The following is a 13298-nucleotide window of genomic DNA, read 5'->3' as shown; positions in this document are numbered from 1 at the left end:
GGCCACAGTGGGGGCTGACCACAGTCCACGGGAACACACAGACTCACAATCTGTGTGCTGTACATGAACAGGCCACAGTGGGGGCTGACCACAGTCCACGGGAACACAGACTCACAATCTGTGCACTGTACATGGAACGGCCATAGTAGGATAAGACTTGTAAATGTAAAACACACACAACTACTCCCAAGAGCACACCTGCGACATGGATTTTACCACTCTGGTCCTGAGAACTGGTGTTTGATAAGCAGCCAAGGGGGACAGGAGCCAGGGGTGAGAGGCACTGATACGTCCGGATACACCCTGGATTCTGGGCTCTTTCTCTGGGACATGGCTCCCACCAACACACTCACATGCTCACTCCTGGCCCCACTGGGACAGCATCTGGGAGGTGTTCATGCTTTCTAGTTCCCAAAGTGGGAACAATTCAAATGTCCCTGGAAGGACAAATGGATACAGAGAACGTGGCATGGACATTCAGTGGAATATTATGCTGCCATATGAGGGAATGAAGGGCTGAGACAGGCAGCGACACGGACAAACCTCCCAAACACACCACATGTTACAGGATTCCACTTACATGCAATGCCCATTGCGGGTCCACAGAGACAGGGAGCTGCTTAGCGGCTGCTGGGCTGGGGAGTGGACAATGGGAAGGGACCGCTAACAGGAAGGGTGCTTGATGGAAAGACTCTGAAATTGCTGGTGGTGATAGTTGCACAACCCTAAATATACTATAAACCACTGCCCTGTACACTGTGGACGGGTGAATCATACGGGATCGGAATCCTATCTCAATTTAAAAAAAAAAAACCCATGACCAGAAGTCCCCATGAGGCCACACTGGGTAGGATTGAACCCCACCCTTCTCTGCTTCTCCAAGGACCCTCCCAGCAACTCTGCACAGTGTTGGGGCTGGGGTGGGGGGATACCCTGTCCCCAAACGTGTTTGGGTTTGGGGGCGGGTAGTGTGTCTGAGTCATGTCAGAGTTCCAGGTGACGGCTCTGCTGCAGCCCCCGCCAGTCACACCACCTCTGGCCTGAGCCCCCGCCCACACCCGTGAATCCCTGCCCTTCCCAGCTCATCTCGGCCTTGGCATCCCGTGTCCCTGGAAACCATAGCTGGTTGCTAGGAGAGTCGGATGAGGCAGCGAGGCGAAGGTGAGGGGCACCCCCGGCCCCCTGGGCATCTGGAGAGCGGCCCTGGTGAGTCTGCCGCACCATATGGTGCTTGGGCAGAGAGAGGGATTGTTAAACTAAATCCAGACAAACAGTTGACAGCAAAATCAGCTCCTTAGATCTTTCAAAATATTGGGCGTGCAAGTAGCAATGTGAGAAATCCTTGCTAAGCCCCAGAGGTGGAACACCAAGTCATTTATGAGGAAGAGAAATGGAAACGGTTCAGGATTTTTTTTTCCCTCTCAAAAGGGTTTCAGAGAAAACAGCAGATGAAGGACAGGAGCAGGAGCTGGTTGGTGGGCAAGGGAAGAAAACAATCCCGGCCACAGGGAAACTGCTATAAACCCTGGAGCAAAGTCTCCGGGGGACGTGATTTTACTTTGTGACAGTTGTGTTGGTGCTGGTGGGTAGGCGATGGTTTTTTAGGAGATAGAGGCAAATATTCCCTAAACTAAGCAAGGAAGGAACACTGTCCACTGACACCTGCTATGAGGGGGGACCCAAGACTACCAAGAGGCAGGGGGCTGAAGTCAGGCTCGCCACCTCCCCTCCCTGCTGTGTGGCACCTGCCACACCGAGCCCTGTGTGGGTTCACAGACGCCCCGGGACCTTCTTCCCTCAGGTGGCTCACCTGTGCTGTACTGTCCACTTGGAGCAGCACCTGGCCCCTTGCTGCCTCCCACATGTCCTTCAAGATTCCACTTGGAATCCTCTGCTGAGATTCCACATAAAGAACCCCATCCTCACTCACATGACACGCTATTAAAAATTCAGCCCCCTTCCCCCATCACTCAGCTCCTCTAAGCCTGTGAGCCTCATGAAAGAGGATCTCTCCTGAGAACTGTGGGACAGAATCCACCTGTGTCAGTACATTCTGCAGGGACAGCGCACAGCTCCTGGTTCCCAGGCAGGGTGACATTCCTGTGAGGATTCTGCAGAGGAGGGGACAGCGCCCAGATTCCCACACTCTACTCAAGCCCCAACAAATGTGGTGCTAATTGGCTGTTGGTGGGGGCTGGATTTCTAAGTTCAGTGACAATTCATGCCTCCGCTTCCCTGAGCCTGGGTACCAACCCACTCTTGTGGTCTCCAGAAGACAGCCCTCGGGCCACAGGTGGGAGGGAGGCAGAGAGCCCATCTCATCCCAGAACAAGTCCTCAAGCTTCTCCCTGTCGGGGAAGCTGAGCTCTCCCAAGGGAACAGAGAGTCACTCACGGTCTCTGAAAACGCCATACTCTTCAACGCAGATGCTACAATTACCTGGAATCCGAAGCAGATGGTGGGGAAGACACTAAAGACAGAGGTCCAGGAGGAAGGACTGTAAAATAGACAGGAGCAGGTGTTTATTAAAGAAGAATTAGACACAAAATGACATTCAGCAGGAGGGAATGGATTTTAAATAACACCAGGAACACGTATCCCAGGAAGGCTGCGAGATATATTTTTAATGACTGTGTTTGGGGGAAGGGAAAAAGGATGCTTGTTAAATGCTGTGCTTTCCAAATACGTCTCTGGTGACATTTGGTAACGTGACATTCTCCACGTGGGCAGGGTAACCACTAGAAGGTATTCCCAGCTTCCCTCGAGGCTGCCTGTTCAGGGTGGTTTGGTGCTAGTAGGGGCACAGGCAGTGTCCACCCAACAGGTCCCAACAAGCTCAAGGATGGTTGAGGTGTGCACAGGTAGAAACCCAGGTCAGCTCTTTTAGGGAGCCCACCTGGTCCCTAGCCTCCCTTGACAAGTTTTGCAGATATAACTACTTAAGATGAGGTCATCCTGGACCAGGGTGGGCTGGAATCCAGTGACTGGTGCCCTTGTAAGAGATGTATCTACACACCAGGGAACACACAGACAGCTGCCAGAAGCTGGCAGAGGCAGAAAGGACCCCGGAGCCTTTTCAGCCCTGCTGACCCTGAATTTCAGACTTCTAGCCTCCAGAACTGAGAGAGAAATGTCTGATGTTTTGAGCCACCAGCAATACCTGGACACTCAGGCATCCTCCTAACTTACCACTCCTCTGCGGTTACCATCTCCTCCTCACCTCCCTGACCCCCCAGCACTGGGGTACTCTGGGCCGGGAGCTGAACACAGCGCTCATGGCCTTCAACGCCTTCTCTGACCAGTGTCACGCACCCCAGACACTGGATCTGACTAGCTGCTCAACATCTCCCCGAGGTGTCCCCATGCTGTCTCCACCCTGCTTTGCCCCTGCCCGACCTGGTTCCTGGCACCTGCCCCCTCAGTCCTCCCTATCCCAGGACATGACGATTCTGCCCAAGCCAACAGCTCCAGGCTCCCTTGACTCAATCTCTGCTTCCAGCTCACTGGTAGCCCAGGCCACAGAATTCACAGGGTCCTGTGCAAGATGGACATGCTGGGCCCCTTGCTGGACAACGATTAAGGATTTCAAGGCAGTGACAGAGGAATGTCCACCTGAGCATGGGGCCTCGGGCGGTTACAGGGATCCCACGCCCATCAGCCAGCAATAAGCCTGATTCCAAGCACAAGAATCTGCCCCCTGGGCTGGAATCTGCCCCCTCCCTCATCCCTCCTTCAAAACCACCTGGTCCAAGGCCTGGGCTCCATACAGGGACTCCCTACCTGGTGTTCCTGCTTCTGTCCCAGGCACAAAACAGTCAGAGTGATTGTTTTCAGAACCAAGTCCTGTCACCTCCCTGCTGAGCTCAGAACACTGCAGCCTCTCCCAGCCCATCCACCCAAAGCAAGGCCAAAGTCCTCACAATGACTCTAAGCCCCCCACGACACACCCAAATCCGTCTCTGCTGGCCATGCTGGCCTCCTTGCTGTGGGGACCCATGTCTGCCACAGCCTGGGAGCCCTGGGCTGGCATGGCCTTCAGTGATTCTGTGTCCCTTGACCAGTACCTGGTCATCAGCAGCGTCTGCCCCACTGTCCTGCAGAAGGAAAGTCCCATTCCCAGGCTTCACTGCCTCAGAGAAAGGACAGACTTCAGGGAGGGAGCCAGGGCTCTGCAGCAAAGTACAGGGACTCCTCCAAGGCTCCTCTGCTCCCCGCTGGGCTCCACCCCTGCCTGGGAAACCACCAAAAGCCCTCAGACTCACCTCACTGACAGGTGGGGCTCATGGATGAGGCCCTGGGGCTGGACGTAGTACTGCACGGTCACCACTAGGGCCAGGTAGCAGGCAGCCAGGGTGCCCAGGATGCTAAGACACAGATAGGGACAGCATGAGGGTCTCGGAGAGGGGCACCATGTGCTGACAGCACACAGACACGGTGGGTCTGAACCACAGCTCGGCCCTTGCCGGCTGGTATCGGCAGAGTTCCCCACGGGAGCTTCATTCTGCTCCCAGGTCCCTGGGGCAGACATGCCCAACTACTAACAGCACCCAGCACCTTTGGGAGTGGCAGCTGTAACCTTTTTTTCACTAACAAAAGCCAGTCAGCCACAAGGGTTTGGCAAAATCAGGACACCATTGGGCTTGCCCACACCAAAGAGGGGAAGGGAACCCCAGGCTCAGCTGCATAGGGCACCAGAGTCTCAGGGCCGCAGAGGGGCAGGCTGGGGTCTGCTGTCCGCTGCCCCATGCCCTGTCTTTGAGGTGGGAGATCTGCTGCTTGCACAGGAGGGGAGGCTGGTGAGGGCCGTGGATGGGCATTGCTGATGGCGTTTATTTTTTCAAAAAGCACAGAAAGCCTCAAATCACAAGATTTAAAACACACATGTGCATGTCTCCAAGTCTCTGCACACACCAGCATTTTAATATAAAGTCTTACAACAGAGAAACAGGCGTGAGCAGCTCGCAGGGCTGTGACAGGGAATGTTCTCTTTCTGCTGGTCTGTCTTTTCCATCATGGACAATGGACGCCCTGTGTAATTTTTCATGGATTTCCCCTTCCCCAAATGGGAAGGCTGACCCCACAGCCCCTCTATTCCCGGCTGTACCTTGTGTGTTTCTGGAAGGCGATCTCCCGTGGGGCCGACAGGGGTAGAATGAGCAGAGCACAGAGCAGGGTCAGAGTGAAACGCTGGTCGGCAAACCAGGGCCGCGGGGCTGGCGGGGCGCCGGGCAGGAGAGAGTCACACACTGGTGGGGACATGGAGGGGCTGAGCCTCAGGGCACAGGTCAGGGCTCCCGACCCCCAGGTGGGGCTGGATGTTGTCAAAACTCAGCCCCCTCAGCCCAGGGACAACATGACAAGTGAGATGGGGAAGGTCCCCGTGGCCCCAGGAAGAAAGGAGCCCGCCATGCAAAGGTTCCCAAGCTCTTTCTTAAGGGCCACAAACAGACGGATAAACCATGTGCTCTGGAGGCATTCTGGGAAAAGACCTTTTTCATCTGGATCAGGAACTCGAGGTGTGTCTGGGGCCAATCCGGGGCCTGGAGCTTTCTGGCTGTGCGATGCTGGGGAGAGCAAGCCGCTCTGCCTCTGCACCCCAGGGCTCTGCCGTCACTGCTCACTGAACTCCCCCAAGCTCACCCATGGGATGAGCTGGGGTTACCTGCTAGTGGTGGGGCTGGCTTGGGGGCCCTCGATGACTCTACTCCACTCCTGGTACCTGGTGGGGACACATGGGCCTCCCTGCCGTCTGGGATGGGGGTGTCTCTCCACATTGCCCCCCAGCAGGCTGCTTCAACTTCCTCCTTGGCAGCTGGAGCATCCCAGAGACCAAGGCAGAAGCTGCCCATCCCTCTCAAAGGCCAGGGCTGGGAATGATGTGGCCTCCCACCCTGCATGCTGCTGGGCAAAGCCATTCCAGGCTCCACTGGATTCAAAGGCAGGGGGCAGGGGCAGCACCTGTGGCTCAAGGAGTAGGGCAATAGTCCCACATACTGGGGGTGGCGGGTTCAAACCTGGCCCCAGCCAAAAGTGCAAAAATAAATAAATAAATATAAAATTATACAAAGGCAGGGGGCATAGATCCCGCCAGCCTCTGGGTGGAAGGAGCACTGAAGAATCTGGGATCATTTCTATTCTGCCACAATAAGATGGATAGTTTGGAGCTGATCTGAGAGGCAAGACAGCTGGGGGAGGGGAGAACAAAGGCAGATGGGGCTTGAGGCTGCAGCCAAGGGGAGCCACGTAGGCAGGTGGCCCCTGCCATCCTGTGGAGAGAGGCTGAGAGGTGAGAGATGGTTCACAGCCCACTGGGGGTGTTTGTGTCATTGCCACGTAAACTCTTTTTTGTTCTCATCAAATACTCAAAAAGCTAGCCATGCAAAGAAATAATGTCTCATGAGAATAGCTCATTCCTACTGAAATGACACAAGAGGATAGTTCCACTGCCAGGCCGCATACAGAGGCATCTGTGAGTGAGGGCAGAGCAGATTCTAGACCAAAGATGCCAAGAGAATGCTGGCACCCACAGAATCCACACCTGGTGTGGGTCTGAACATAAGCTCTTCTCACCCTCCTGGGTCACCTGCCACCAGGAAATCCCAGCTCTGACATCAGCACTACACCAGTTCCTGCCAAACCTGGAGTTCCTAGGACATTCCCTGAGGTCCTCAGTACCAATGGCATGTGGGCATTTGTACCCAACTCATGCATTGAACTCCCCAGACACCCTAACCACGATTTAGCACCACTCTCCCAGAAACTTGGGCTTCCCTACAGATGGATACATCTCCAAACTGCTAATCAGAAACACACACACAGTGCTCTCTCCACCCCAGTGAATCTGCTCCGAGCTGGGGTGGCTTGTATCCTGATTAGTCAGAGTACTCTACTCCTGAACTTCAGAATCCATCTCAACACAGCAACACAAGTTTACTGGAGCCAAAACTTGGGATGAACTTGCCACTGGCAGGCAGGAAGTTTTTGTGTCCATTTACCCACCAGAAGGTTCAGGTACACCAATCTTGGCACTTTATGACAGTGTTACCCAAGGCATGGTACCTTCTTTCTTTGTTTTTTTTTTTTTGAGACAGAGTTTTGTTACGTCGCCCTCGGTAGAGTGCCATGGTGTCACAGCTCACAGCAACCTCAAACTCTTGGGCTCAAGTGATTCTCTTGCCTCAGCCTCCCAAGTAGCTTGAACCCAGGAGTTTGAGGTTGCTGTGAGCTATGATCCCACAGGCACCTGCCACAATGCCCAGTTAAAAACATGATAGCTTTTAATCTCAACATCCCATAGCGAGGGACTTTTCACTCATAGGCCAGGAGGCAGAACAAATAGCAAAATGGCAGACCTAAATTCACCCCTATCAATAATTAATTTCCAATTAAAAGTCTAAACATTCCAGTTAGAAGTCTAAGATTGTCAAGATGGATAATAAAGCAGGACCCCACCGTATGCTGTCTACAAGAAATACATCTCAAAATCCTAAGCCACAGTTAGGGTCAAAGTAAAAGAACGAGCAGATAACTACACAAAAACTTTATTTTTATATTAATGGCAGAGAAGACAGATTTAATACCAGAGATGAAGAGGAAAATTTCAGAATGATGAAATGACACACCCAATCATGGAGCTTCTAAAACCATGAAGCAAATATCAGAATTATAGGCAGAAATAGGCAAGCCCAGAATCACAGCTGACATTTTCAGCACTGTTCTCTTAGAACTGGGTAGACTAACCACTAGACAAAAAATAAGGCAGTAAGGTTGCTGCAGAAGATCTGAACATAGCAGTTAAGACATCTCAACCTAAGGGACATTTTCTGCACATTGTCCCCAGCAACTGTGGAGGGACATCCTTTAAGAACACATGGGACGCTCTCCAAGATTACCCAGGTCCTGGACCACAGAGCAAATCTCAACAGATTCCAAAAGACTGAAGTTACACAAACTATGTTCTTGGACCACAATACAATTCAGGTAGAAACCAAGTAGGAATCTAGAAAACTCCCAAATAATTGGAAATTATACAACACGATTCCACACATTGCAGGAGTTGAGGCCGGGTGCAGTGGCTCACGCCTGTAATCCTAGCACTCTGGGTGGCTGAAGTGGGTGGATTGCCTGAGCTCACAGGTTCGAGACCAGCTTAAGCCAGGGTGAGACCCCCCCCATCCCTAAAAATAGCCAGATGTGTGGCAGGCACTTAGCTGAGGCAAGAGAATCACTTGAGCCCAAGAGTTGGAGGTTGCTGTGAGCTATGATGCCATGGCACTCTACTGAAGGTGACAAGTGAGACTGTCAAAAAAAAAAAAAAATCCCACGAGTCAAAAGAAGAAACCAAGCAAAAATAAGCAAATATTTTAAATGGAATAAAAATGGAAATAGAGCACATCAGAATGAGTAAGATGCCACTAAAGTGGTGACCACAGGGCAAATCTTAGTGGGGACTAGAGGACATGGTCATGTCTGGGTGGGAGTCTCAGCCATCCCAAAGTCAAGGTGTTCCTGCTCATCTCTCCAGAGGGGCTGCCTGCTGTTGGCTTTTGCCCTTATCTGTGAAAAGGGCTGTCTCCACTGGACATCCCAGGGTAACCATATCGCTCTCTTTTCTTAAACCTCATCATGCTGCTGTGACTGTCAATTCTGAGCCTCCCTCCCCCACCAAGTTAGGAGCGCAGATGAGGTCTCAGCCTCTGCGGTCCCCTCAGGGCTCAGGCCAATGCCTCACATTCTGCTCAACCCATGGGTCGCCAAGAGCGCCACACCCTGGGTCACCCCATCCCCCACAAAGGTACTTACACTTCTCCAGCTGGTCCCCAATCACCCTGAGGAAAGCCACAGAGATCATGAACAAGTTGGTGAGGAAGCAGGCCTCACACAGCTTCCCCAGGGCAGGGCCGCACAGCCCCCTGACCACACTCTGGTAGGTGGCCTGACCGCTGATGGAGGCAGCGTAGCCCAGGATGACCAGGCCACTGACCAGGAAGACCAGGGAGACCTGTGGACAAGACCCTGAGCTGAAGCACAACCACAGCCCACACCCCAGGGCCCCCTCCAAGCACCTCCTCCATGTGGCCTCTGTCCATGAAGGCCAGTGCTGCCCACAGCCTGGGGTCCTCCAATGGCCATGCCACCAGCCCCTCCCCTATCCTGCCATCAGAGTTGCAGAGCAGGATTCTGACGCCCTTTCTAAGGCTGGGAGTCTGGAATTCCAGTACCATCTTGCCCCAGCAGGACAATGAGATGCCAAAAACTCAGAGTTTAAACCACTCTCCTAAAACCTTCGGGATTGCATGTGGAGAGGCAGGAAGGTGTGGCAGTTAGGACCCTTGTGGAACAGGCAGATTCTGACTCTGTGGCTCACCTGCTATGTGGCACCAGGCAAGCCGGCAACCTCTGCTTTCCCATTTGTGAAATGGGGATGTTCCCACACACTTTGCAGGCATTTTGGGCTGTGCTGGAACTGAGGAAAGTGTGAGATGCACTTGGCTCAGTGCCTGGCACATGGAGAGTGCTCAGGAAACGGTGTTCAGTTGGGTGCAGTGGCTCATGCCTGTAATCCCAACACTCTGAGAGCCTGAGGCGGTTTGATTGTCTAAGCTCAGGAGTTCTGGACCAGACCGAGCAAGACCGAGACCACCATTCTCTACTAAAAATAGAAAAACTAGCTAGGTGTTGTGGTGAGCACCTATAGTCCTAGCTACTTGGGAGGCTGAGGCAGGAGGACAGCTTGAACCCAGGAGTTTGAGGTTGCTGTGAGCTATGATGCCATAGCACTCTACCTAGGGCAACAGAGACCGTCTCAAAAAAGAAAAAGAACTGGTGCTCCCTCTGCTGCAGCTTAAATATTTTTCCAACCTTTATAATGAAAAAATTTAAGCCTACCAGAGAGTTGAAAGAATCTTACAGCCAACACCCACTGCAGATATCCACCCCCTAGAAAATATCTCGAGCCATCCACCTACGCCCCTATGTGGCCATCAATCCATCTTTCTTCTTGTACCTTGAAGCAAGTCGAAGATACCAGTATTCCCCACCCCCTGCCCAAATACTTTAGCGGCTGCCAGTCATCAGCACCAGATGTTTGTGTACAGCCCTTTTCTCTCACGGGTAAAAAAAATTTACATGAAACGCAATGCACAAAATCTCAAATGTGTCACTGGACAAGGTATAACAAAGCATGAGTGTAACCCCAACCCAGATAGGGTTTCCATGGCAGGATGGTCCATGGGTCCCTTCCCCAGGTGAAACCACTGATCTGGAATTTTTCCACCTTCACTTCTGGCTTTTCCCACTTGGCGTGTTTGTGGGAGTCACTTTGATTGTGTCAGTGTATTCCTGGTTTTGCCTGAGAGCCCTTTGTATGAATGGATCACGAAGTGTTTGTCTCACATCCTAACCCCCAGCACCTATGAATGCTACTTACTGGCAACAGTTTTTGCAGATGTCAATAATAAAAGCATAATTAAATAAAAAGGGTCTTTGCCCATGTGATTGTGGACCTTGAAATGCTGTCATCTTGGGTCATCCAGATGGGCCCTAACCCCAAAGACAAGTGTCCTTAGAGAGACAGAAGAGGAAGCAGAGATTAGAGTGATGGGGAAGGAGCCCGGGAGCAAAAGCCTGCGAGAGGGAGGCCCTGCCCACACCTGGATTTCAGCCCTCAGAGAACGTATTTGCTGTTTTAAGCCCCTCATTTTGTGGAAATCTGGCACAGGAAATGATACCTGCCCCCTGTGACATTATAGGGGTCGGTCTCCAACAACTGTCACCCACTAGAATCCAAGCTCCATGAAAACAGGACAGTGACTTTTCCTATCATTTTGCCCCAGATGTGTCTGGCACATGCAGGCCCTCGGTCAGCAGCTGTGGCTGAGGGGAGGGGAGCCTCAGTCTATGAATCATCCCTAGGGTGGGGTGACCTCAAGAGGGACCCCCAGAGCCTCTGAGCAGCAGGACAGCAAGGCACCCCAGCCCTTTGTGCCAGCTCTGGCCTCTGCAGCTCTCAAGGGGGTTTGGGTTGCTTTCATCAAATGTCATTAAAGCTGCAACCCTGAAGGGTTCGTTGACCTCTAACCTCCACCTGTTGACCTCATGGGCATGGCATTTAAACACGCCCTTCTAGACGCCTCGCTGGCTGGGGGGGGGGGGCTCCAGAATCTTCCATTGTTTCCGTTGTTCCTACTGCAGTCACCCCCTCCCCACCCCACTCCATCTCCCTCGCAGAACTTGGGGTGGTGTGGGGGGTGTCCACAGGCAGCCTGGACCTTTTCCTTTATGGGCATGTTCCATTTATCCATGTTTGAGGCTCCTCTCTCTAAATGTGCCCAAGGCAGGGGTCTTCAGACCAACCTGTGCAAAGAGCTGTGTCACCCAGGATCAAGTCAGATATGCAGCTCCTAGCCCTCCCAGCCCTGCTGGGTCAGCATCTGTGCTGCAGTGAGAAGCCAGAGAGGCTGCTGTCCCCACCGCCCCTCCTGCAGCCCTTGGCCTGACCACCTGAACCCAGCCCCTGCTCCATCATGAGCCTCTGTGGCCTGAGCCCAGGCTTCCTCACTGTTCACTCAGCAGCAGCCTTACTGCTGCACTCATCCAAACGCAGGTGTGACACCCCTCAAAAGTACTGCCAGCAGCTTGTGCCATTTCCTCTGGGACTGAGCTCAAATGTCACCTCCTTGCAGAGGCCTTTGTTGGCTGTGCTGTGTCATAGCAGGCCCGTCACCTGACAGCCCCCTATGTGCCATCTGGAGCTTCACCGGCTACGGCTACGTGTGTCCTGCCTGATGGACCATGAGAGCAAAGCAGCATGAGCATGGGGACCACACTGCCATGTCCACCCCATGCTGCTCAGAGCTGGGCTGGGCCAACACCGGGCACTACACTGAAGGGAGCTGACAGTCTCCAGAGAGACACGGAGGGCCCCATGGCCCACAAACAGTGGAACTTGGCCATTATCTTTTGGCTGTCATAAAACCCACAAAGAGCTTATGTGAAATGCAGTGGCTCCTCTCAGCCCAGAGACTCTGCCACCACACATGGCCCGCCCAGCAATGGATAGGAATGTGGGGGTGACACCAGGTTTGGGCTCAGTCTACACCCAGGATTTCAGCCTCAGTTACTGAGCTGAGACCAGTGGTGCCCAGAGGCAACTTCCCAGTCCAGGCGCCAGATTCACAGGTCAGAGAGCGGCAAGGCCTCTGCCCAGCTGCAGGTCAGACCTCTCTAGTGATGGTAGAGAATAGTCCCCAGCCAGGGCGATAGTGGGGCTACCTCCCTCGCAGCTGAGCCAGATAGAGAACAAAATCCCTCACAGCTGAGTCAGATAGAACACACCAGCAACCCTGCAGAAGCCACGCTCAGAGGTCCCACCCAGAAAAACCGAAGTGATCTTGCACCTGCCCCTGCAGCCTCCTCCTCCCCCAACCCCTGCAAATGCTTCCCAGGAACTTACCACCTCCACCAGGAAGGCAGGGACGACGCCACCAGCTTTGTGGAAGGCCCAGGTGAAGTTGAGCAGGCCGGCTCCCAGTGCGGATTTCAGGAGGATGAAGACAGCCCCCATGGAGGACAGAGTGGGGGCAGCTGCAGCTGGGAGGGGCTTTTCAAGAAGGCCTCTGCTTTGGGGCTGTCTCTCCATAGCTGGCGGCGGTGGGGACGAGAGGAAGGGTGGTCTTCACACTGCCTCCCAAGTTCAAGGTGTCGCTCCTGACATCTGCTCAGATGGCTCTGAGAGAAGCGTCCTTCCCAGTCGCCCTAGGCCCTCCTCTCAACTCCCTCTTGGCCTCCGCTCTGCCTTTCCAAATTATGATGTGTTCCTTTGCTCCCTGACTCTGCTCCCTCCCTACGCCCCACTTTCTATCCCTTTAGGCCCCAAGATGACCCTCCTCCCTCCTCATCTGTCCCATCTCCCTCACCCCTACCCACCCCCATTGCACCCCAACCCCAGCCCTTACCACCAAATCGGGAAAGGCTCACCCCAAGAGGTTCAGCTGCATTTCCTGGGCCCAGGAGGGGTGGAAGAGGAATGATTTGAGCTCACCCAGGGATGGGTGAATAACAAAGAAAGCCCTGGAAAGCATGGATCAGGGGCCGGTCCCCAAACCTAAGGGACCACCCATAATGATCAGAGCGATCTGTCCCAAGCACATGATGCTGCTTTTGCGACTTTTGACCTGAACAAGAGCTTCTTAAAAGACTCTCACCCTCCCCCACCACGTGCTACGGCCCCTCCCTGGGGGTGGGGCTCTCTCAGGGGCCCTCAGAGGGGATTCAGCTGGAAGTAATGAAGGTGCAGG

At 53.5% G+C, this 13298-nt stretch overlaps 1 protein-coding gene across 1 annotated transcript in view; it reads right to left on the bottom strand.

Annotated features, from left to right (window-relative positions):
* SLC38A8 (solute carrier family 38 member 8) overlaps nucleotides 1–12640 on the bottom strand; it is a 23771-nt gene extending 11131 nt beyond the window's left edge. Inside the window, exons 1-5 of the mRNA XM_023514089.1 lie at nucleotides 12455–12640; nucleotides 8803–9001; nucleotides 5105–5246; nucleotides 4263–4364; nucleotides 2440–2497 (exon numbers count right to left, since the gene is read on the bottom strand). Coding sequence (XP_023369857.1) covers nucleotides 2440–2497; nucleotides 4263–4364; nucleotides 5105–5246; nucleotides 8803–9001; nucleotides 12455–12640 — 687 coding nt within the window. The remainder of the gene's footprint in view (nucleotides 1–2439; nucleotides 2498–4262; nucleotides 4365–5104; nucleotides 5247–8802; nucleotides 9002–12454) is intronic.
* Between the last annotated feature and the right edge of the window lie 658 nt (nucleotides 12641–13298).

The sequence above is a fragment of the Otolemur garnettii genome, unplaced genomic scaffold, assembly GCF_000181295.1.
Source record: "Otolemur garnettii isolate 467f Iridium unplaced genomic scaffold, OtoGar3 scaffold00047, whole genome shotgun sequence".
Classification (NCBI taxonomy): domain Eukaryota; kingdom Metazoa; phylum Chordata; class Mammalia; order Primates; family Galagidae; genus Otolemur; species Otolemur garnettii.
The sequence above is the reverse complement of the archived record's forward strand: the minus strand, read 5'-3'. Positions and strand labels throughout refer to the sequence as shown.